Source organism: Physella acuta, unplaced genomic scaffold (assembly GCF_028476545.2).
Source record: "Physella acuta isolate Inbredline_101_S28 unplaced genomic scaffold, ASM2847654v3 ptg000360l, whole genome shotgun sequence".
Taxonomy (NCBI): Eukaryota; Metazoa; Mollusca; class Gastropoda; family Physidae; genus Physella; species Physella acuta.
In genome coordinates this window covers 359,052-384,998 of record NW_026731879.1, presented here as the reverse complement: position 1 = coordinate 384,998, position 25,947 = coordinate 359,052, and the positions used below count along the sequence as shown (strand labels likewise).

Sequence of the window (25,947 nt, the reverse complement as noted above, 5' to 3'; positions counted from 1 at the left end):
CCCTAACATCACCACCCTAACATCACCACCCTAACATCACCACCCTAACATCACCACCCTAACATCACCACCCTAACATCACCACCCTAACATCACCATCCTAACATCAAAACCCTAACATCACCACACTAACATCACCATCCTAACATCACAACTCTAACTTCACCACCCTAACATCACCACCCTAACATCACCACCCTAACATCACCACCCTAACATCAACATCCTAACATCACCACCCTAACATCATTACCCTAACATCACCACCCTAACATCACCACCCTAACATCAACACCCTAACCCTAACATCAACACCCTAACCCTAACATCACCACACTAACATCACCACTCTAACATCAACACCCTAACCCTAACATCACCACCCTAACATCACCACACTAACATCACCATCCTAACATCACCACCCTAACATCACCACCCTAACATCACCACCCTAACATCACCATCCTAACATAAACACACCCTAACCCTAACATCAACACCCTAACATCACCACCCTAACATCACCACACTAACATCACCACCCTAACATCACCACCCTAACATCACCACCCTAACATCACCACCCTAACCCTAACATCACCACCCTAACCCTAACATCACCACCCTAACATCACCACCCTAACATCACCACCCTAACATCACCATCCTAACATCAAAACCCTAACATCACCACACTAACATCACCATCCTAACATCACAACTCTAACTTCACCACCCTAACATCACCACCCTAACATCACCACCCTAACATCAACATCCTAACATCACCACCCTAACATCACCACCCTAACATCACCATCCTAACATCACCACCCTAACATCACCACCCTAACATCACCACCCTAACATCACCACCCTAACATCACCACCCTAACATCACCATACTAACATCACCATCCTAACATCACCACCCTAACATCACCACACTAACATCACCATCCTAACATCACCATCCTAACATCACCACTCTAACATCACCACCCTAACATCACCACCCTAACATCACCACCCTAACATCAACATCCTAACATCACCATCCTAACATCACCATCCTAACATCACCACCCTAACATCACCACCCTAACATCACCACACTAACATCACCACCCTAGCCTTAAGCGTGTCCTAGATGCATTAAGTTGGGGAAGACGGGGGTGGGGGGGGTGGGAGGGTGGGGAACATTGGCCTCTGATCTCGTTTGAAAGTGAAGGTCAGGGTCAAACGACAAAGAACGGCGACCTTTGACCCACGAGTCAAATTAAAGGCATATAAGCAAATAAACAGGCGAGGAACCTAGCAGGGCCCGACTGCGCATGTCAGGAAATGACGTGTCGCAACTTCCGGCACGAGGAGAAGACCACGTGCTCTGGTCATGACGTTTCTTTGATGTCAGCTAGACTAGCTGAAACCATTTAACTTTTGATGTTTGGCTGATATCAGCTACACTAGCTTCAATTGTTTTTAGCTGCAGCCATAACTTTGACAGTTGCTCTTGGAGCCTGTTTAGTTTCCGGACATTTTTCTTTAGGGGGGGGGGGTAGACACTAAATCGGTGCCTCGCAACTTCTGCTCGCAAGGGCTACAGAGTTTCTTCCATGCATCTCCCCCGAAGCCCGAAGAAAGTCTACCACCCCCCCCCCCCCCCGAAAATTTCAAAAAGACTGAAGGGCTATGAATGGAGATCAGAACCGACAGCTACAAGGCAGCAAGTATTATACTGGCTGCTACAGGGCAGCAAGTATTATACTGGCTGCTACAGGGCAGCAAGTATTATACTGGCTGCTACATGGCAGCAAGTATTATACTGGCTGCTACAGGGCAGCAAGTATTATACTGGCTGCTACATGGCAGCAAGTATTATACTGGCTGCTACATGGCACCAAGTATTATACTGGCTGCTACATGGCAGCAAGTATTATACTGGCTGCTACAGGGCAGCAAGTATTATACTGGCTGCTACAGGGCAGCAAGTATTGTATGCTACTAGCAGCTACAGGGCAGCAAGTATTGTATGCTACTAGCAGCTACAGGGCAGCAAGTATGCTGCTAGCAGTTACAAGGCAGCAAGTATGCTACTAGCAGCCAGGCAGATGTAACAAGAGCCGGCTCATCCATCACGTGATCAGCCGGACGATGCCGGAACCGGCCGCCATTCAAGTGAACATTTGAGAAGTTTGATAAACAAACAAGGATGTTCAAGTTATTTGAATAGCCGGGCATCTATGTCAGAACTCTCGCTCGGCGCGTGGTCCCGCGTGGTCCCGCGTGACTTGGCGTGATTGAATAGGAGCGCGTGCCGGGGTCACGTTCAGCCGGGGCTAATTTGGTGTCAGCCATGCGTGTCGGTACCTGGCCATCCCACCTGAGGTCGATCACGTGTGGGACAGGTGGCGTCTGGCTCCACTCACGTGAACACATGGCACATCACTCACACACACATCACTCGACACACACACACACACATCACTCGACACACACACACATCACTCGACACACACATCACTCGACACACACACACATCACTCGACACACACATCACTCGACACACACATCACTCGACACACACATCACTCGACACACACATCACTCGACACACACATCACTCGACACACACATACACACACATCACTCGACACACACACACACACATCACTCGACACACACATCACTCGACACACACATCACTCGACACACACATCACTCGACACACACACACACACACATCACTCGACACACACATCACTCGACACACACACACTCACACACACATCACTCGACACACACATCACTCGACACACACATCACTCGACACACACATTACTCGACACACACACACACACATCACCCGACACACACATCACTCGACATACACATCACTCGACACACACATTACTCGACACACACACACACACATCACTCGACACACACATCACTCGACACACTCATCACTCGACACACACACACATACACACATCACTCGACACACACATCACTCGACACACACACACACACACACATCACACACATCACTCGACACACACATCACTCGACACACACATCACTCGACACACACATTACTCGACACACACACACACATCACTCGACACACACATCACTCGACACACACATCACTCGACACACACACACACACACACATCACTCGACACACACATCACTCGACACACACATCACTCGACAAACTCATTACTCGACACACTCATCACTCGACACACACACACACACATCACTCGACACACACATCACTCGACACACACATCACTCGACACACACATTACTCGACACACACACACACACACACATCAATCGACACACTCACACTCATCACTCGACACACACACACATCACTCGACACACACACATCACTCGACACACACACACACACATCACTCGACACACACATCACTCGACACACACACACATCACTCGACACACACATCACTCGACACACACACACACATTACTCGACACACACACACACATCACTCGACACACACACACACATCACTCGACACACACATTACTCGACACACACATTACTCGACACACACACACATCACTCGACACACTCATCACTCGACTCAGACATCACTCGACACACACATCACTCGACACACACATCACTCGACACACACACACATCACTTGACACACACACACACACATCACTCGACACACACATTACTCGACACACACACACACATCACTCGACACACACACACACACATCACTCGACACACACATTACTCGACACACACACACATCACTCGACACACACATCACTCGACACACACACACACACACATTACTCGACACACACACACATCACTCGACACACACATTACTCGACACACACACATCACTCGACACACACACACACATCACTCGACACACACACACACACATCACTCGACACACACATTACTCGACACACACACACACATCACTCGACACACTCATCACTCGACACACTCATCACTCGACACACTCATCACTCGACACACACATTAATCGACACACACATCACTCGACACACACATCACTCGACACACACACACACACACATCACTCGACACACACATCACTCGACACACACATCACTCGACACACACATCACTCGACACACACACACACATCACTCGACACACTCATCACTCGACACACTCACACACATCACTCGACACACACATCAGTCGACACACACACATCACTCGACACACACATCACTCGACACACACACATCACTCGACACACACATCACTCGACACACACATCACTCGACACACACATCACTCGACACACACATCACTCGACACACACACACATCACTCGACACACACATCACTCGACACACACATCACTCGACACACACATCACTTGACACACACATCACTCGACAAACACATCACTCGACACACACACACACACGTCACTCGACACACACATCACTCGACACACACATCAAACGACACACACACACACACATCACTCGACACACACATTACTCGACACACACATTACTCGACACACACACACACATCACTCGACACACTCATCACTCGACACAACATCACTCGACACACACACACACACATCACTCGACACACACATCACTCGACACACTCATCACTCGACACAACATCACTCGACACACACATTACTCGACACACACATTACTCGACACACACACACACATCACTCGACACACACATCACTCGACACACACATCACTCGACACAACATCACTCGACACACACACACATCACTCGACACACACATCACTCGACACACACATCACTCGACACACACACACACACATTACTCGAAACACACACACACACATCACTCGACACACACATCACTCGACACACACACACACACTCGACACACACACATCACTCGACACACACACACACATCACTCGACACACACACACACACATTACTCGACACACACATCACTCGACACACACACACACATCACTCGACACACACACACACACATCACTCGACACACACACACATCACTCGACACACACACACACACATCACTCGACACACACATCACTCGACACACACATTACTCGACACACACACACACACATCACTCGACACACTTATCACTCGACACACACATCACTCGACACACACACACACACATCACTCGACACACACACACACACACACATCACTCGACACACACATCACTCGACACACACACACACACATCACTCGACACACACACACACATCACTCAACACACACATCACTCGACACACACACACATCACTCGACACACACATCACTCGACACAAACATCACTCGACACACACACACACATCACTCGACACACACATCACTCGACACACACATCACTCGACACACACACACACACATCACTCGACACACACATCACTCGACACACACATCACTCGACACACACACACTCACATACACATCACTCGACACACACATCACTCGACACACACACACACATCACTCGACACACACATCACTCGACACACACATCACTCGACACACACATCACTCGACACACACATCACTCGACACACACACACACACATCACTCGACACACACATCACTCGACACACACATCACTCGACACACACACACTCACACACACATCACTCGACACACACATCACTCGACACACACATCACTCGACACACACATCACTCGACACACACACACACACACATCACTCGACACACACATCACTCGACACACACATCACTCGACACACACACATCACTCAACACACACATCACTCGACACACACACACTCACACACACATCACTCGACACACACATCACTCGACACACACACACATCACTCAACACACACATCACTCGACACACACACACATCACTCGACACACACATCACTCGACACACACATCACTCGACACACACATCACTCGACACACACACACATCACTCGACACACACACACACACACACATCACTCGACACACACACACATCACTCGACACACACATCACTCGACACACACATCACTCGACACACACATCACTCGACACACACATCACTCGACACACACAAACACATCACTCGACACACACACACACATCACTCGACACACACATCACTCGACACACACATCACTCGACACACACACACATCACTCGACACACACACACACATCACTCGACACACACACACACAAACATCACTCGACACACACACACACACATCACTCGACACACACACACACATATCACTCGACACACACATTACTCGACACACACACACACATCACTCGACACACACACACACACACATCACTCGACACACACATCACTCGACACACACATCACTCGACACACACATCACTCGACACACACATCACTCGACACACATCACTCGACACACACACACACACATCACTCGACACACACATCACTCGACACACACATCAATCGACACACACACAACATCACTCGACACACACATCACTCGACACACACATCACTCGACACACACATCAATCGACACACACATCACTCGACACACACATCACTCGACACACACACACACACATCACTCGACACACACATCACTCGACACACACATCACTCGACACACACATCACTCGACACACACATCACTCGACACACACATCACTCGACACACACATCACTCGACACACACACACACACATCACTCGACACACACACACACACACACATCACTCGACACACACATCACTCGACACACACACACACATCACTCGACACACACACACACATCGCTCGACACACACATCACTCGACACACACATCACTCGACACACACATCACTCGACACACACATCACTCGACACACACACACACACACACATCACTCGACACACACATCACTCGACACACACACACACATCACTCGACACACACACACACACACATCACTCGACACAAACATCACTCGACACACACACACACACACATCACTCGACACACACATCACTCGACACACACATCACTCGACACACACATCACTCGACACACACATCACTCGACACACACACACACACATCACTCGACACACACACACACACACACACATCACTCGACACACACATCACTCGACACACACACACACATCACTCGACACACACACACACATCACTCGACACACACATCACTCACACACACATCACTCGACACACACATCACTCGACACACACATCACTCGACACACACACACATCACTCGACACACACACACACACATCACTCGACACACACACATCACTCGACACACACACACACATCACTCGACACACACACACACACATCACTCGACACACACACACATCACTCGACACACACACACATCACTCGACACACACACACACATCACTCGACACACACACACATCACTCGACACACACACACACATCACTCGACACACACATTACTCGACACACACACACACACACATCACTCGACACACACATCACTCGACACACACATCATCACGGGATGAATGATAACACACACACACACATCACCCCGATGATACCAAACACATAATTCACAAGCATGTAAGCTAGCCTTTTGTGTCTTTCTGCTGAGAGTAGAAGACACCCCCCTACCCACACACACTGTCACATACACACAGTGAACACTGACCAATAGTTAACCATGTCCTAACCCCACCCTAATTGATATTATTTACTTTAACCATGCCCTAACCCCTACCCTAATTGATACTATTTACTTTAACCATGCCCTAACCCCTACCCTAAGTGATACTATTTACTTTAACCATGTCCTAACCCCTACCCTAAGTGCTACTAGTTACTTTAACCATGTCCTAAACCCTACCCTAAGTGCTACTAGTTACTTTAACCATGTCCTAAACCCTACCCTAAGTGCTACTAGTTACTTTAACCATGTCCTAAACCCTACCCTAAGTGCTACTAGTTACTTTAACCATGTCCTAAACCCTACCCTAAGTGCTACTAGTTACTTTAACCATGTCCTAAACCCTACCCTAAGTGATACTATTTACTTTAACCATGTCCTAACCCCTACCCTAAGTGATACTATTTACTTTAACCATGCCCTAACCCTTACCCTAATTGATACTATTTACTTTAACCATGTCCTAACCCCTAGCCCAGCTGCCGATTATGAAGGATTAGATAAAAATCCAACAAGATCCTGATCTGATGAACGTGGATGTTGTTGAATGTCAAGTTAAGTCGAAGTTATTTGTGGTAGAGAGTCGACATCTACGTCTCGTGCCAAACACAACAAACAAAGTCTGACGGTGCGCACTACGTCACGTGATACGGTGCGCACGTTGAGCGTTTAGTGTGTGTTCATGTTTAGTGTGTGTTCATGTTTAGTGTGTTTTCATGTTTAGTGTGTGCTCATGTTTAGTGTGTGTTCATGTTTAGTGTGTTCATGTTTAGTGTGTTCACGTTTAGTGTGTGTTCAATCCCATCTGGATGGTACGTCTAATCAAACAGTCAACAGATTTTACATACAAGGTTGACCGTCAGCCACATTCATTCTATACACATTTCAAAATTTAAAATACACATCATAATCCTGACATCACACATCACAACCCACACCCACACATACTAAAATACACACTTCACATTACAATACAAACCCACACCATCACAAACCCACACCATCACAAACCCACATAACCACAAACCCAGTAAGGATTACGTTCTGGGTAGAGGACAATGTCCTGTGAGCTTACCTTCGAGGTAGAGGACACAGTCGGTGTTGTTGAGGTAGAGGACAATGTCCTGTGGGCTTACCTTCGAGGTAGAGGACAATGTCCTGTGGGCTTACCTTCGAGGTAGAGGACACAGTCGGTGTTGTTGAGGTACTCCCCCGGGTAATTGGGAGAGAAAAACTCCTGCACGCGCCAGTTGCCGATGGTGAAGTTGTAGCAGACGGGGTCAATGTCGTCCATGATCATGGGGGGTGGGGCGACATTCAGCGGGACCTGGGAGTCTGGGGACGACAGAGATCACGTGGTTAGATGTGTGGATGGCTGGTGTGTACTTGTGTGAGATGTTTGTGTAAAATGTTTGTGTACTTGTGTGAAATGTTTGTTTACTTGTGTGAAATGTTTGTGTACTTGTGTGAAATGTTTGTGTACTTGTGTGAAATGTTTGAGTGAAATGTTTGTGTACTTGTGTGAAATGTTTGTGTACTTGTGTGAAATGTTTGTGTACTTGTGTGAAATGTTTGTGTACTTGTGTGAAATGTTTGAGTGAAATGTTTGTATACTTGTGTGAAATGTTTGTGTGAAATGTTTGTGTACTTGTGTGAAATGTTTGTGTACTTGTGTGAAATGTTTGTGAAAATGTTGTGTGAAATGTTTGTGTACTTGTGTGAAATGTTTGTGTACTTGTGTGAAATGTTTGTGTACTTGTGTGAAATGTTTGTGTACTTATGTGAAATGTTTGTGGACTTGTGTGAAATGTTTGTATACTTGTGTGAAATGTTTGTGTACTTGTGTGAAATGTTTGTGTACTTGTGTGAAATGTTTGTGTACTTGTGTGAAATGTTTGTGTACTTGTGTGAAATGTTTGTGTGAAATGTTTGTGTACTTGTGTGAAATGTTTGAGTGAAATGTTTGTGTACTTGTGTGAAATGTTTGTGTGAAATGTTTGTGTACTTGTGTGAAATGTTTGAGTGAAATGTTTGTGTACTTGTGTGAAATGTTTGTGTACTTGTGTGAAATGTTTGTGTGAAATGTTTGTGTGAAATGTTTGTGTATTTGTGTGAAATGTTTGTGTACTTGTGTGAAATGTTTGTGGACTTGTGTGAAATGTTTGTGTACTTGTGTGAAATGTTTGTGTACTTGTGTGAAATGTTTGTGTACTTGTGTGAAATGTTTGTGTACTTGTGTGAAATGTTTGTGTACTTGTGTGAAATGTTTGTGTACTTGTGTGAAATGTTTGTGTAAAATGTTTGTGTACTTGTGTGAAATGTTTGTGTACTTGTGTGAAATGTTTGTGTACTTGTGTGAAATGTTTGTGTACTTGTGTGAAATGTTTGTGTACTTGTGTGAAATGTTTGTGTACTTGTGTGAAATGTTTGTGTACTTGTGTGAAATGTTTGTGTACTTGTGTGAAATGTTTGTGTAAAATGTTTGTGTACTTGTGTGAAATGTTTGTGTACTTGTGTGAAATGTTTGTGTACTTGTGTGAAATGTTTGTGTACTTGTGTGAAATGTTTGTGTAAAATGTTTGTGTACTTGTGTGAAATGTTTGTGTACTTGTGTGAAATGTTTGTGTACTTGTGTGAAATGTTTGTGTACATGTGTGAAATGTTTGTGTACTTGTGTGAAATGTTTGTGTACTTGTGTGAAATGTTTGTGTAATTGTGTGAAATGTTTGTGTACTTGTGTGAAATGTTTGTGTACTTGTGTGAAATGTTTGTGTACTTGTGTGAAATGTTTGTGTACTTGTGTGAAATGTTTGTGTAAAATGTTTGTGTGAAATGTTTGTGTACTTGTGTGAAATGTTTGTGTGAAATGTTTGTGTAATTGTGTGAAATGTTTGTGTACTTGTGTGAAATGTTTGTGTACTTGTGTGAAATGTTTGTGTGAAATGTTTGTGTACTTGTGTGAAATGTTTGTGTAATTGTGTGAAATGTTTGTGTACTTGTGTGAAATGTTTGTGTACTTGTGTGAAATGTTTGTGTGAAATGTTTGTGTGAAATGTTTGTGTACTTGTGTGAAATGTTTGTGTGAAATGTTTGTGTACTTGTGTGAAATGTTTGTGTACTTGTGTGAAATGTTTGTGTAAAATGTTTGTGTACTTGTGTGAAATGTTTGTGTACTTGTGTGAAATGTTTGTGTACTTGTGTGAAATGTTTGTGTACTTGTGTGAAATGTTTTTGTACTTGTGTGAAATGTTTGTGTACTTGTGTGAAATGTTTGTGTAAAATGTTTGTGTACTTGTGTGAAATGTTTGTGTACTTGTGTGAAATGTTTGTGTACTTGTGTGAAATGTTTGTGTGAAATGTTTGAGTGAAATGTTTGTGTACTTGTATGAAATGTTTGTGTACTTGTGTGAAATGTTTGTGTACTTGTGTGAAATGTTTGTGTACTTGTGTGAAATGTTTGTGTGAAATGTTTGTGTACTTGTGTGAAATGTTTGTGTACTTCTGTGAAATGTTTGTGTACTTGTGTGAAATGTTTGTGTACTTGTGTGAAATGTTTGTGTACTTGTGTGAAATGTTTGTGTACTTGTGTGAAATGTTTGTGTACTTGTGTGAAATGTTTGTGTGAAATGTTTGTGTACTTGTGTGAAATGTTTGTGTGAAATGTTTGTGTACTTGTGTGAAATGTTTGTGTACTTGTGTGAAATGTTTGTGAAAATGTTGTGTGAAATGTTTGTGTACTTGTGTGAAATGTTTGTGTACTTGTGTGAAATGTTTGTGTACTTGTGTGAAATGTTTGTGTACTTATGTGAAATGTTTGTGGACTTGTGTGAAATGTTTGTATACTTGTGTGAAATGTTTGTGTACTTGTGTGAAATGTTTGTGTACTTGTGTGAAATGTTTGTGTACTTGTGTGAAATGTTTGTGTACTTGTGTGAAATGTTTGTGTGAAATGTTTGTGTACTTGTGTGAAATGTTTGAGTGAAATGTTTGTGTACTTGTGTGAAATGTTTGTGTGAAATGTTTGTGTACTTGTGTGAAATGTTTGAGTGAAATGTTTGTGTACTTGTGTGAAATGTTTGTGTACTTGTGTGAAATGTTTGTGTGAAATGTTTGTGTGAAATGTTTGTGTATTTGTGTGAAATGTTTGTGTACTTGTGTGAAATGTTTGTGGACTTGTGTGAAATGTTTGTGTACTTGTGTGAAATGTTTGTGGACTTGTGTGAAATGTTTGTGTACTTGTGTGAAATGTTTGTGTACTTGTGTGAAATGTTTGTGTACTTGTGTGAAATGTTTGTGTACTTGTGTGAAATGTTTGTGTAAAATGTTTGTGTACTTGTGTGAAATGTTTGTGTACTTGTGTGAAATGTTTGTGTACTTGTGTGAAATGTTTGTGAAAATGTTGTGTGAAATGTTTGTGTACTTGTGTGAAATGTTTGTGTACTTGTGTGAAATGTTTGTGTACTTGTGTGAAATGTTTGTGTACTTATGTGAAATGTTTGTGGACTTGTGTGAAATGTTTGTATACTTGTGTGAAATGTTTGTGTACTTGTGTGAAATGTTTGTGTACTTGTGTGAAATGTTTGTGTACTTGTGTGAAATGTTTGTGTACTTGTGTGAAATGTTTGTGTGAAATGTTTGTGTACTTGTGTGAAATGTTTGAGTGAAATGTTTGTGTACTTGTGTGAAATGTTTGTGTGAAATGTTTGTGTACTTGTGTGAAATGTTTGAGTGAAATGTTTGTGTACTTGTGTGAAATGTTTGTGTACTTGTGTGAAATGTTTGTGTGAAATGTTTGTGTGAAATGTTTGTGTATTTGTGTGAAATGTTTGTGTACTTGTGTGAAATGTTTGTGGACTTGTGTGAAATGTTTGTGTACTTGTGTGAAATGTTTGTGGACTTGTGTGAAATGTTTGTGTACTTGTGTGAAATGTTTGTGTACTTGTGTGAAATGTTTGTGTACTTGTGTGAAATGTTTGTGTACTTGTGTGAAATGTTTGTGTAAAATGTTTGTGTACTTGTGTGAAATGTTTGTGTACTTGTGTGAAATGTTTGTGTACTTGTGTGAAATGTTTGTGTACTTGTGTGAAATGTTTGTTTACTTGTGTGAAATGTTTGTGTACTTGTGTGAAATGTTTGTGTACTTGTGTGAAATGTTTGTGTACTTGTGTGAAATGTTTGTGTAAAATGTTTGTGTACTTGTGTGAAATGTTTGTGTACTTGTGTGAAATGTTTGTGTACTTGTGTGAAATGTTTGTGTACTTGTGTGAAATGTTTGTGTAAAATGTTTGTGTACTTGTGTGAAATGTTTGTGTACTTGTGTGAAATGTTTGTGTACTTGTGTGAAATGTTTGTGTAAAATGTTTGTGTACTTGTGTGAAATGTTTGTGTACTTGTGTGAAATGTTTGTGTACTTGTGTGAAATGTTTGTGTACATGTGTGAAATGTTTGTGTACTTGTGTGAAATGTTTGTGTACTTGTGTGAAATGTTTGTGTAATTGTGTGAAATGTTTGTGTACTTGTGTGAAATGTTTGTGTACTTGTGTGAAATGTTTGTGTACTTGTGTGAAATGTTTGTGTACTTGTGTGAAATGTTTGTGTAAAATGTTTGTGTGAAATGTTTGTGTACTTGTGTGAAATGTTTGTGTGAAATGTTTGTGTAATTGTGTGAAATGTTTGTGTACTTGTGTGAAATGTTTGTGTACTTGTGTGAAATGTTTGTGTGAAATGTTTGTGTACTTGTGTGAAATGTTTGTGTAATTGTGTGAAATGTTTGTGTACTTGTGTGAAATGTTTGTGTACTTGTGTGAAATGTTTGTGTGAAATGTTTGTGTGAAATGTTTGTGTACTTGTGTGAAATGTTTGTGTGAAATGTTTGTGTACTTGTGTGAAATGTTTGTGTACTTGTGTGAAATGTTTGTGTAAAATGTTTGTGTACTTGTGTGAAATGTTTGTGTACTTGTGTGAAATGTTTGTGTACTTGTGTGAAATGTTTGTGTACTTGTGTGAAATGTTTTTGTACTTGTGTGAAATGTTTGTGTACTTGTGTGAAATGTTTGTGTAAAATGTTTGTGTACTTGTGTGAAATGTTTGTGTACTTGTGTGAAATGTTTGTGTACTTGTGTGAAATGTTTGTGTGAAATGTTTGAGTGAAATGTTTGTGTACTTGTATGAAATGTTTGTGTACTTGTGTGAAATGTTTGTGTACTTGTGTGAAATGTTTGTGTACTTGTGTGAAATGTTTGTGTGAAATGTTTGTGTACTTGTGTGAAATGTTTGTGTACTTCTGTGAAATGTTTGTGTACTTGTGTGAAATGTTTGTGTACTTGTGTGAAATGTTTGTGTACTTGTGTGAAATGTTTGTGTACTTGTGTGAAATGTTTGTGTACTTGTGTGAAATGTTTGTGTGAAATGTTTGTGTACTTGTGTGAAATGTTTGTGTACTTGTGTGAAATGTTTGTGTGAAATGTTTGAGTGAAATGTTTGTGTACTTGTGTGAAATGTTTGTGTACTTGTGTGAAATGTTTGTGTACTTGTGTGAAATGTTTGTGTACTTGTGTGAAATGTTTGTGTACTTGTGTGAAATGTTTGTGTACTTGTGTGAAATGTTTGTGTACCTGTGTGAAATGTTTGTGTACTTGTGTGAAATGTTTGTGTACTTGTGTGAAATGTTTGTGTACTTGTGTGAAATGTTTGTGTGAAATGTTTGTGTGAAATGTTTGTGTACTTGTGTGAAATGTTTGTGTGAAATGTTTGTGTACTTGTGTGAAATGTTTGTGTACTTGTGTGAAATGTTTGTGTAAAATGTTTGTGTACTTGTGTGAAATGTTTGTGTACTTGTGTGAAATGTTTGTGTGAAATGTTTGTGTAGTTGTGTGAAATGTTTGTGTACTTGTGTGAAATGTTTGTGTACTTGTGTGAAATGCTTGTGTACTTGTGTGAAATGTTTGTGTACTTGTGTGAAATGTTTGTGTACTTATGTGAAATGTTTGTGTGAAATGTTTGTGTACTTGTGTGAAATGTTTGTGTGAAATGTTTGTGTACTTGTGTGAAATGTTTGTGTACTTGTGTGAAATGTTTGTGTAAAATGTTTGTGTACTTGTGTGAAATGTTTGTGTACTTGTGTGAAATGTTTGTGTGAAATGTTTGTGTAGTTGTGTGAAATGTTTGTGTACTTGTGTGAAATGTTTGTGTACTTGTGTGAAATGTTTGTGTACTTGTATGAAATGTTTGTGTACTTGTGTGAAATGTTTGTGTGAAATGTCTGTGTGAAATGTTTGTGTGAAATGTTTGTATACTTGTGTGAAATGTTTGTGTACTTCTGTGAAATGTTTGTGTACTTGTGTGAAATATTTGTGTGAAATGTCTTTGTGAAATGTTTGTGTGAAATGTTTGTGTACTTGTGTGAAATGTTTGTGTACTTGTGTGAAATGTTTGTGTACTTGTGTGAAATGTTTGTGTACTTGTGTGAAATGTTTGTGTACTTGTGTGAAATGTTTGTGTACTTGTGTGAAATGTTTGTGTGAAATGTTTGTGTACTTGTGTGAAATGTTTGTGTGAAATGTTTGTGTACTTGTGTGAAATGTTTGTGTACTTGTGTGAAATGTTTGTGTACTTGTGTGAAATGTTTGTGTGAAATGTTTGTGTACTTGTGTGAAATGTTTGTGTACTTGTCTGCTGAAGACACATAAATTGTGTCCAATGAGCAGGTACCTGGGGCTAAAAATAGATCCTGTTGTGTTAAACTAGTGCCATCATCCTAGATTCTACCACGACATGGTTGGGGGGGGGGGGAGAGAGGATCTGGGGCGGGTGTGGTGTGCGCATGGTTTTCCTATTAAAATCCTGGCTGAATTCGTCACGCGAATCGCCCCAGGCGTCCCGACAAAAATGGTTTATTATTCTTACCGTATTCCCTGCTTAGAAAACGTTTTTGTTTTGAAACAATTTTTCCCCATCCATATCATTCACGTTAGGACGCCAGTTTTTTAACAAAGGGGAGCAACCGATCCTGGTAAATGTTTTGTGCATCTAGCGTTAACCTTCGCGTCTACAGGCCCGCTCTAAGGGCTCGTCTTACAGGCAAGCATAGCTCTAGCTGCAGCTAGAGAATAATATACTAGCTGCAGTTATAAAACTACTTGGTTCACCTATACATCTGATGGTTGCACCTATTGAGACCAGTTACACGTGTTAGACGGCGTGGCCTAGCGGTAGAGCGCTAGACTGCTAACTCGAAAGTTTAAGTTCGAGTCCAAGTCAGTAGAACGTCTCAAGAGTCCCAGCTTTGATTAGGGGAAGTAAAGCGGCTGGTCATAGTGCTGACCACATAGAGCTCAACAGGTAAACTCTACTTCACTTGCCTCACTTGTTACAGCTGTGCTAGAGGGACCAGCTACAGCTGTGTTAGAGGGACCAGCTACAGCTGTGCTAGAGGGACCAGCTACAGCTGTGGCGAGCATCAAATCAACATGGACCTGTACTGTGTACGCCCCCCCCCCGTGTGTGATCACTGGTACACGCGTCTTACCCCCACCCCACAAGATTTGAGTTAATTAGTGAAACCGTCGGCCCCGCCCACCGCTCACTTCCCCCCCCCCCCCCGGGCATGCGCACACCTGGCCATTAGAGCAATCAGAGAACAAGATTTCACGTGTAGGCGCTCATCGTCTGCTGTCACTTTCAGCTGACGTCACACGCTCCTGAATTCAATTGGTGCTCATTTACTGTCTTCAGGTTAGCTGGTTACAGTTGAACCCACGACCCTGACGGTTAAACTTAGACGGTTAAACACATACGGATAAACACAGGCGGATAAGCACAGACGACTGTATTGATTGCACAGTGATTGAGCAGTGACAACAGATCAACTCTACTGCACCTAGGTTCTAATGAAAAAGGTGACACAAGATAAGATGTGATCAACTTGCTGGACAGAAACAGTGGAGCCCATTGTACCGTCGTTAGTGAGGTCATTCAACAATGACGTCACGATACAGGTCTAGTTAACGTGACGTCCATGATACACGTCTAACATGACGTCCATGATACAGGTCTAGTTAACATGACGTCCATGATACAGGTCTAGTTAACATGACGTCCATGATACACGTCTAACATGACGTCCATGATACAGTTGTAGTTAACATGACGTCCATGAATCAGGTCTTGTGAAGATGACAGGTAGCCACTTGAGATTGTACAAATCCCTGAAGGTATGTTTACGTGAGCTCTACATCACCTACTTGTCTGTGGAGTCTGGGCTCTTGAGTCAAAGCTCCGGAGCAATTACTGGCCCCTCCACGGCCCCTCCACGGCCCCTCCACGGCCCCTCCATGGCTCCAAGTGTTTGCACGCGGTATTTGTCTTGTTTAAATAGGCAGTGGAGCGGCATTTCTCCGGTTGCCATGGTGATCCCATTGTTGAAATAACTTGTGTTTTATGAGTGGGTTATGAGGTTGAACTCATGTGACCTTGGCCGTGAACTCATGTTACCTTGGCCGTGAACTCATGTGACCTAGGTCGTGAACTCATGTGACCTTGGCCGTGAACTCATGTTACCTTGGCCGTGAACTCATGTGACCTTGGCCGTGAACTCATGTGACCTTGGCCGTGAACTCACATGGCCTTTGGTCACATCAGCACAAAGCACCACAACGTCAGCATCAATATAACACAACGTAGTACAACAAACCGATTTTTTCCGAATACCGGAACTGCTATATTGATGAAGCTTTCAGCTAATTACGTTGATGCAGGCAAACAGCGCCATCACTTCTAATCTAATTACAACCTCTCATTATGAAGATGAATTTACACACGAACTTAACGAGGGCCATGAGTTGTTGTGGTGCTGTTGGTGTACACTACCGTTGGATGAAGTTGTGTGCTCCATCCACGTCGTCTTTCTTCATTTGTTTTACAACAAAACGTAAGCTGATTCGTTTAGCGACTCACGTTCGTCTCTACGTCGTTAGTTAGCGAGGTAGGTCTCACAGGACTTCTGTTGACTGGCCTTCGGTTGGCCATGCTAGCGGCCACATGGCCCGAGCACCGTGAACTGGCCGCCGGTTGGCCACATGGCCCTGAGCACCCTGAACGACCCGGCCAGACGCAGATATAAACGCAGCAGATGCCGCCATCTTGGTGAAAGTTTTGACGTGCACACGTCTAAACAAAAACCGTTTGCTGCGAGAATGTTCGAAATTTCCAGCTCTAGGAATTTTAATCTGTGAGGTTTTCCCTACTAGCTGCTCATTAAGATGCGTTTCATTAATTAACTAAATACGCCATCTTAATGGGATACAGTGGGGTTAAATCCCAACCAACCAGTCTAGAATGGTCAGGTGAGAAAGTGGCGTGCAACCAGTCTAGAATGGTGTGAAAGTGGTGTGCAACCAGTCTAGGATGGTGAGAAAGTGGTGTGCAACCCCTCTAGAATGGTGAGAAAGTGGCGTGCAACCAGTCTAGAATGGTGTGAAAGTGGCGTGCAACCAGTCTAGGATGGTGAGAAAGTGGTGTGCAACCCCTCTAGAATGGTGAGAAATTGGCGTGCAACCAGTCTAGAATGGTCAGGTGAGAAAGTGGCGTGCAACCAGTCTAGAATGGTGTGAAAGTGGCGTGCAACCAGTCTAGGATGGTGAGAAAGTGGTGTGCAACCCCTCTAGAATGGTGAGAAAGTGGCGTGCAGCCAGTCTAGAATGGTCAGGTGAGAAAGTGGCGTGCAACCAGTCTAGAATGGTCAGGTGAGAAAGTGGCGTGCAACCAGTCTAGGATGGTGAGAAAGTGGTGTGCAACCCCTCTAGAATGGTGAGAAAGTGGCGTGCAACCAGTCTAGAATGGTGTGAACGTGGCGTGCAACCAGTCTAGAATGGTGTGAAAGTGGCGTGCAACCAGTCTAGGATGGTGAGAAAGTGGTGTGCAACCAGTCTAGAATGTTGTGATGTCACCAGTGAACGGCTGTGATGAACGGTTCCACTACCAGCCGAATGGCCAGTCTACCATTTAAAATCTAGCCGCCCACCTCTCCCGTGGGGCTGGGGGTCAGAACGGTCAAGCCTGGGTGTGCATGCCCAGACTTAATGACAGTAGCTGGCCACAACATGGCCACACCATGGCCACACCATGGCCACAATATGCCCAGACTTAATGACAGTAGCTGGCCACAACATGGCTACAATATGGCCACAAAATGGCCACAACATGCCCAGACTTAATGACAGTAGCTGGCCACACCATGGCCACAACATGGCCACAATATGGCCACAACATGAATGGCTAGAACGCACTCAGCGTGTGTGTGTGTTATTTGTGTGTGCGTGTGTGTGTGTGTGGTGATTTAATTGGATTTACGGCAACTTCCGGCTGTGGTCGAGCGCCCCAGGGCATCGTTCAACTGATGAGGTCAGTAGTTGAGTACACCTTGATGGCAGGCACGTGCCCTGTGTGAGCCGCAGGGAACCGTGACCAGATGGGTGAACCCATCAGGGAACCAGCAGGGAACGGGTTGTGGTTGAGGACAAATGAGGGGAACTTGTCGTCATGATGGAGCCAGTTTAGGAACTGATTAGGGAACCAGCAGCCAATGACGTCAGCTCGTATCTTTGGGTCAGGCTTAGGGTGAGACCACACGTGATGACGTAGGTTTCCTTCGCCACGTCACGTGATCCAGTTACAAGCCAGCAAGTAAAATGTGTCAACTGAATTTACTTCCGGTCTACAAATATCTAAACGGATGTTGTGGGCCCTCCGTTATAGATGACGTACGGTCAGCTAGCGCCGTCAGGAAAGTGACGTCACGCGCCGTGTGTCTGCTCTCATGCGTGACCTTGAAGACGTACGGACGAGGCCGGTAGAGGCACGTGAACGTGACCTTGGCTGATAGCACTCACCACCCCCATCACGTGACTCCCGATGTGATTGTTCCAGACATTGACGGCCGGGCCTGGTCTGCCGATGGGGGGGGGGGGGGGATGATGGAGGGACACCGTTCCTGTAACTGATGGGCGGCGGGGTGGGGGTGGAGGGGGTTAATGGAGTTACAACTCTTTTAACTGATGGGACGGGGCGGGCTAATGAGAAACATGGCAGACCCCAATCAGCGGGAGTTCTCCCCCCTTGACCGGATGCTCGTCAGTCTGGGAACATGTTCCAGCAATTACAACATTCCACCGGCACTTCCGAGGTGCCGGAATGTTTTCCGTCATCTCGGAATATGTTCTATTTTAGCATAAATTAAATAGCCAGTATCCTACGTCTACCTTTAATTTAAAAAAAAACCCCACTTACCACCAAAAAGCTGAGCTAGCCCAGGGTCAAGGCTGGCGATCATTAACACGGACAAGTCTGCAAAAATCAAAGAAAAATTTATTTTAGTCAAAGTTTTACAACACACCTAGATCATAGCACAACGTTTACACACCTAAATCAAGTTTTACAACACACTTTTCATATCACGTTTTTTATCATTAAAAACTTAAACTTAAGGGGAATTTGGGTTAATCAAAGACTTCAAGGTGAATGGTAATTAATGACGTCATTTTAGTGTGCAAAGACCTGCCAGTGATAACTTCAAAGCTATCCTTGTAAACTACCTCTGTAAACTACCTCTGTACACTACCTCTGTACACTACCTCTGTAAACTACCTCTGTAAACTACCTCTGTACACTACCTCTGTAAACTACCTCTGTACACTACCTCTGTAAACTACCTCTGTAAACAACCTCTGTTAGGTATCTCTGTAAACTACCTCTGTAAACTACCTCTGTACACTACCTCTGTACACTACCTCTGTAAACTACCTCTGTAAACTACCTCTGTAAACTACCTCTGTTAGGTATATCTGTAAACTACCTCTGTTAGGTACCTCTGTAAGTGAGCCCCCACCCCCCCCCCCCCCCCGGAAAAATAAACGTCGACTGTTTGTGAAGGTCGCTCAAATGTCAGGTAATGTAACGCTGCAAGCTGAGATAACTCTTGCTAACAGTCAGCGCTTGAGTTACCGGCCCTTGCTCTAAACTCCCGAATTATTTTCTCTCCTTCAGCATAACACACTGGTCAGGTGACGTCAGTACACACTGGTCAGGTGACGTCAGAACACACTGGTCAGGTGACGTCAGAACACACTGGTCATGTGACGTCAGACCACACTGGTCAGGTGACGTCAGTACACACTGGTCAGGTGACGTCAGAACACACTGGTCAGATGACGTCAGACCACACTGGTCAGGTGACGTCAGTACACAACATCTGGCTACAAAAGATATACGTAGAACCTAATGTCTGCAGGTAGTACCTAAAGTCTGCAGGTAGTACCTAAAGTTCGCTGAAGCTCATTAAAGTTAACGATAATGTCCTCAAGTGTCCTGCTGTCTTTGTCGAAATGTGTAAGAGCCCTGGTCCCACACAGTCCCACACAGTCCCACACAGCCCCACACAGTCCCACACAATCCCCCACAGTCCCACACAGACTAATCACGTGTGGTCCATCTGTGTGTGGTGCGAATGTCAAGCCACCTCTGACGTCAAGAAGGTCGTCACGGTTGACTGAACCCATCAGCCGCGGTGACACCAAACTAATTTAGTTTGACTCAAGACGCCAACCACAACCATCGACCGACACACGGCACCGCGCGACTCAAGACGCCAACCACAACCATCGCCCGACACACGGCACCGCGCGAGCTTGTCACGTGATAATAAGTGTGGCAAAACAATTACGTCACGTCTTGGGCGGGACTTCCGGATCTGCGCACAGTGAGTGAAACGGCAACAGAACCGGAAGTTGGTCGTGGCGGAGCTGTCAAACAGCACAAGGTCAGCGGGGGTCAAGGCCATGCGACACGCGCGAGTTTTGGTTCTGCTAGAGGGCAAACGTTTACCTTAGGATCTAGAGGTAACAACAGCAACAGGTGTAAACAACAGGTGTAAACAACAGGTGTAAACAACAGGTGTAAACAACAGGTGTAAACAACAGCAACAGGTGTAAACACCAGCAACAGGTGTAAACAACAGGTGTAAACAACAACAGGTGTAAACAACAGCAACAGGTGTAAACAACAGGTGTAAACAACAACAGGTGTAAACAACAGGTGTAAACAACAACAGGTGTAAAAAACAGCAACAGGTGTAAACAACAACAGGTGTAAACAACAGCAACAGGTGTAAACAACAGATGTAAACAACAGCAAGAAGTGATCCACTATGTGATCCACTGTTGTCATACCCTGTTTGTACATCCAACTTTATGTCACAAACTAAAGGCAAATACAACCAGCATCACTGTTGTGTTATTATATTTTAAGGCCTGATAGATAGCACCAAACAACTCTTATCCTGGTGATTTTTACAATTTTATTGATATCACAGATACAGCAGCTACACTACCAACACAACGACTTTCACCTTCAATCTACTGCACTTCCTCTTTTCTTTTGCGCATGCGCCTGCTCACAATATTTTGTAGATTTTTATTCCTACATAGCCTTTTTACACCTCCACTCGTAACATACATTCACCCCACACAAATACTCCCACATTTGACGGTTACAACTGTGATCCAACGTAATCCACTATATCATCCACTATGTGATTCACTATGTGATCCACTATATGATCCACTATGTGATACACTATGTGATCCACTATATGATCCACTATATGATACACTATGTGATCCACTATGTGATCCACTATATGATACACCATATGATCCACTATATGATCCATTATGTGATCCACTATATGATCCACTATGTGATCCACTATATGATACACAATATGATCCACTATATGATCCATTATGTGACCCACTATATGATCCACTATGTGATCCACTATATGATACACCATATGATCCACTATATGATACACCATATGATCCACTATATGATACACCATATGATCCACTATATGATACACCATATGATCCACTATATGATACATTATGTGATCCACACTCTAGACTCCTTAAACTCTAGACTCTAGGCTCCCTAAACTAGACTAGACTAGACTCTACTCTAGACTCCTTAAACTCTAGACTCTAGACTCCTTAAACTCTAGACTCTAGACTCCTTAAACTCTAGACTCTAGACTCCTTAAACTCTAGACTCTAGACTCCTTAAACTCTAGACTCTAGACTCATTAAACTCTAGACTCTAGACTCCTTAAACTCTAGACTCTAGACTCCTTAAACTCTAGACTCTAGACTCCTTAAACTCTAGACTCTAGACTCCTTAAACTCTAGACTCTAGACTCCTTAAACTCTAGACTAGACTCCTTAAACTCTAGACTCTAGACTCCTTAAACTCTAGACTCTAGACTCCTTAAACTCTAGACTCTAGACTCCTTAAACTCTAGACTCTAGACTCCTTAAACTCTAGACTCTAGACTCCTTAAACTCTAGACTCTAGACTCCTTAAACTCTAGACTCTAGACTCCTTAAACTCTAGACTCTAGACTCCTTAAACTCTAGACTAGACTCCTTAAACTCTAGACTCTAGACTCCTTAAACTCTAGACTCTAGACTCCTTAAACTCTAGACTCTAGACTCCTTAAACTCTAGACTCTAGACTCCTTAAACTCTAGACTAGACTCCTTAAACTCTAGACTCTAGACTGCTTAAACTCTAGACTCTAGACTCCTTAAACTCTAGACTCTAGACTCCTTAAACTCTAGACTCTAGACTCCTTAAACTCTAGACTCTAGACTCCTTAAACTCTAGACTCTAGACTCCTTAAACTCTAGACTCTAGACTCCTTAAACTCTAGACTCTAGACTGCTTAAACTCTAGACTCTAGACTCCTTAAACTCTAGACTCTAGACTCCTTAAACTCTAGACTCTAGACTCCTTAAACTCTAGACTCTAGACTCCTTAAACTCTAGACTCTAGACTCATTAAACTCTAGACTCTAGACTCCTTAAACTCTAGACTCCTTAAACTCTAGACTCTAGACTCCTTAAACTCTAGACTCTAGACTCCTTAAACTCTAGACTAGACTCCTTAAACTCTAGACTCTAGACTGCTTAAACTCTAGACTCTAGACTCCTTAAACTCTAGACTCTAGACTCCTTAAACTCTAGACTCTAGACTCCTTAAACTCTAGACTCTAGACTCCTTAAACTCTAGACTCTAGACTCCTTAAACTCTAGACTCTAGACTCCTTAAACTCTAGACTCTAGACTCCTTAAACTCTAGACTCTAGACTCCTTAAACTCTAGACTCTAGACTCCTTAAACTTTAGACTCTAGACTCCTTAAACTCTAGACTCTAGACTCCTTAAACTCTACTCTAGACTCCTTAAACTCTAGACTCTAGACTCCTTAAACTCTAGACTCTAGACTCCTTAAACTCTAGACTCTAGACTCTAGCCTCCTTAAACTCTAGACTCTAGACTCCTTAAACTCTAGACTCTAGACTCCTTAAACTCTAGACTAGACTCCTTAAACTCTAGACTCTAGACTCCTTAAGACTCTAGACTCTAGACTCCTTAAACTCTAGACTCTAGACTCCTTAAACTCTAGACTCTAGACTCCTTAAACTCTAGACTCTAGACTCCTTAAACTCTAGACTCTAGACTCCTTAAACTCTAGACTCTAGACTCCTTAAACTCTAGACTCTAGACTCCTTAAACTCTAGACTCTAGACTCTAGACTCCTTAAACTCTAGACTCTAGACTCCTTAAACTCTAGACTCCTTAAACTCTAGACTCCTTAAACTCTAGACTCTAGACTCCTTAAACTCTAGACTCTAGACTCCTTAAACTCTAGACTCTAGACTCCTTAAACTCTAGACTCTAGACTCCTTAAACTCTAGACTCCTTAAACTTTAGACTCTAGACTCCTTAAACTCTAGACTCTAGACTCCTTAAACTCTAGACTCTAGACTCCTTGAACTCTAGACTCTAGACTCCTTAAACTCTAGACTCTAGACTCCTTAAACTCTAGACTCTAGACTCCTTAAACTCTAGACTCTAGACTCCTTAAACTCTAGACTCTAGACTCCTTAAACTCTAGACTCTAGACTCCTTAAACTCTAGACTCTAGACTCCTTAAACTCTAGACTCTAGACTCCTTAAACTCTAGACTCTAGACTCCTTAAACTTTAGACTCTAGACTCCTTAAACTCTAGACTCTAGACTCCTTAAACTCTACTCTAGACTCCTTAAACTCTAGACTCTAGACTCCTTAAACTCTAGACTCTAGACTCCTTAAACTCTAGACTCTAGACTCTAGCCTCCTTAAACTCTAGACTCTAGACTCCTTAAACTATAGACTCTAGACTCCTTAAACTCTAGACTCTAGACTCCTTAAACTCTAGACTCTAGACTCCTTAAACTCTAGACTCTAGACTCCTTAAACTCTAGACTCTAGACTCCTTAAACTCTAGACTCTAGACTCCTTAAACTCTAGACTCTAGACTCCTTAAACTCTAGACTCTAGACTCCTTAAACTCTAGACTCTAGACTCCTTAAACTCTAGACTCTAGACTCCTTAAACTCTAGACTCTAGACTCCTTAAACTCTAGACTCTAGACTCCTTAAACTCTAGACTCCTTAAACTCTAGACTCCTTAAACTCTAGACTCTAGACTCCTTAAACTCTAGACTCTAGACTCCTTAAACTCTAGACTCTAGACTCCTTAAACTCTAGACTCTAGACTCCTTAAACTCTAGACTCCTTAAACTTTAGACTCTAGACTCCTTAAACTCTAGACTCTAGACTCCTTAAACTCTAGACTCTAGACTCCTTGAACTCTAGACTCTAGACTCCTTAAACTCTAGACTCTAGACTCCTTAAACTCTAGACTCTAGACTCCTTAAACTCTAGACTCTAGACTCCTTAAACTCTAGACTCTAGACTCCTTAAACTCTAGACTCTAGACTCCTTAAACTCTAGACTCTAGACTCCTTAAACTCTAGACTCTAGACTCCTTAAACTCTAGACTCTAGACTCCTTAAACTCTAGACTCTAGACTCCTTAAACTCTAGACTCTAGACTCCTTAAACTCTAGACTCTAGACTCCTTAAACTCTAGACTCTAGACTCCTTAAACTCTAGACTCTAGACTCCTTAAACTCTAGACTCTAGACTCCTTAAACTCTAGACTCTAGACTCCTTAAACTCTAGACTCTAGACTCCTTAAACTCTAGACTCTAGACTCCTTAAACTCTAGACTCTAGACTCCTTAAACTCTAGACTCTAGACTCCTTAAACTCTAGAC

General features: G+C 43.0%; 1 protein-coding gene across 1 annotated transcript in view; it reads right to left on the bottom strand.

Moving 5' to 3' along the window:
• LOC131941379 (uncharacterized) overlaps positions 1-25,947 on the bottom strand; it is a 96,540-nt gene that overhangs the window by 16,881 nt on the left and 53,712 nt on the right. The window contains exons 2-3 of the mRNA XM_059300623.1: positions 20,017-20,073; positions 8,902-9,066 (exon numbers count right to left, since the gene is read on the bottom strand). Coding sequence (XP_059156606.1) covers positions 8,902-9,066; positions 20,017-20,073 — 222 coding nt within the window. The remainder of the gene's footprint in view (positions 1-8,901; positions 9,067-20,016; positions 20,074-25,947) is intronic.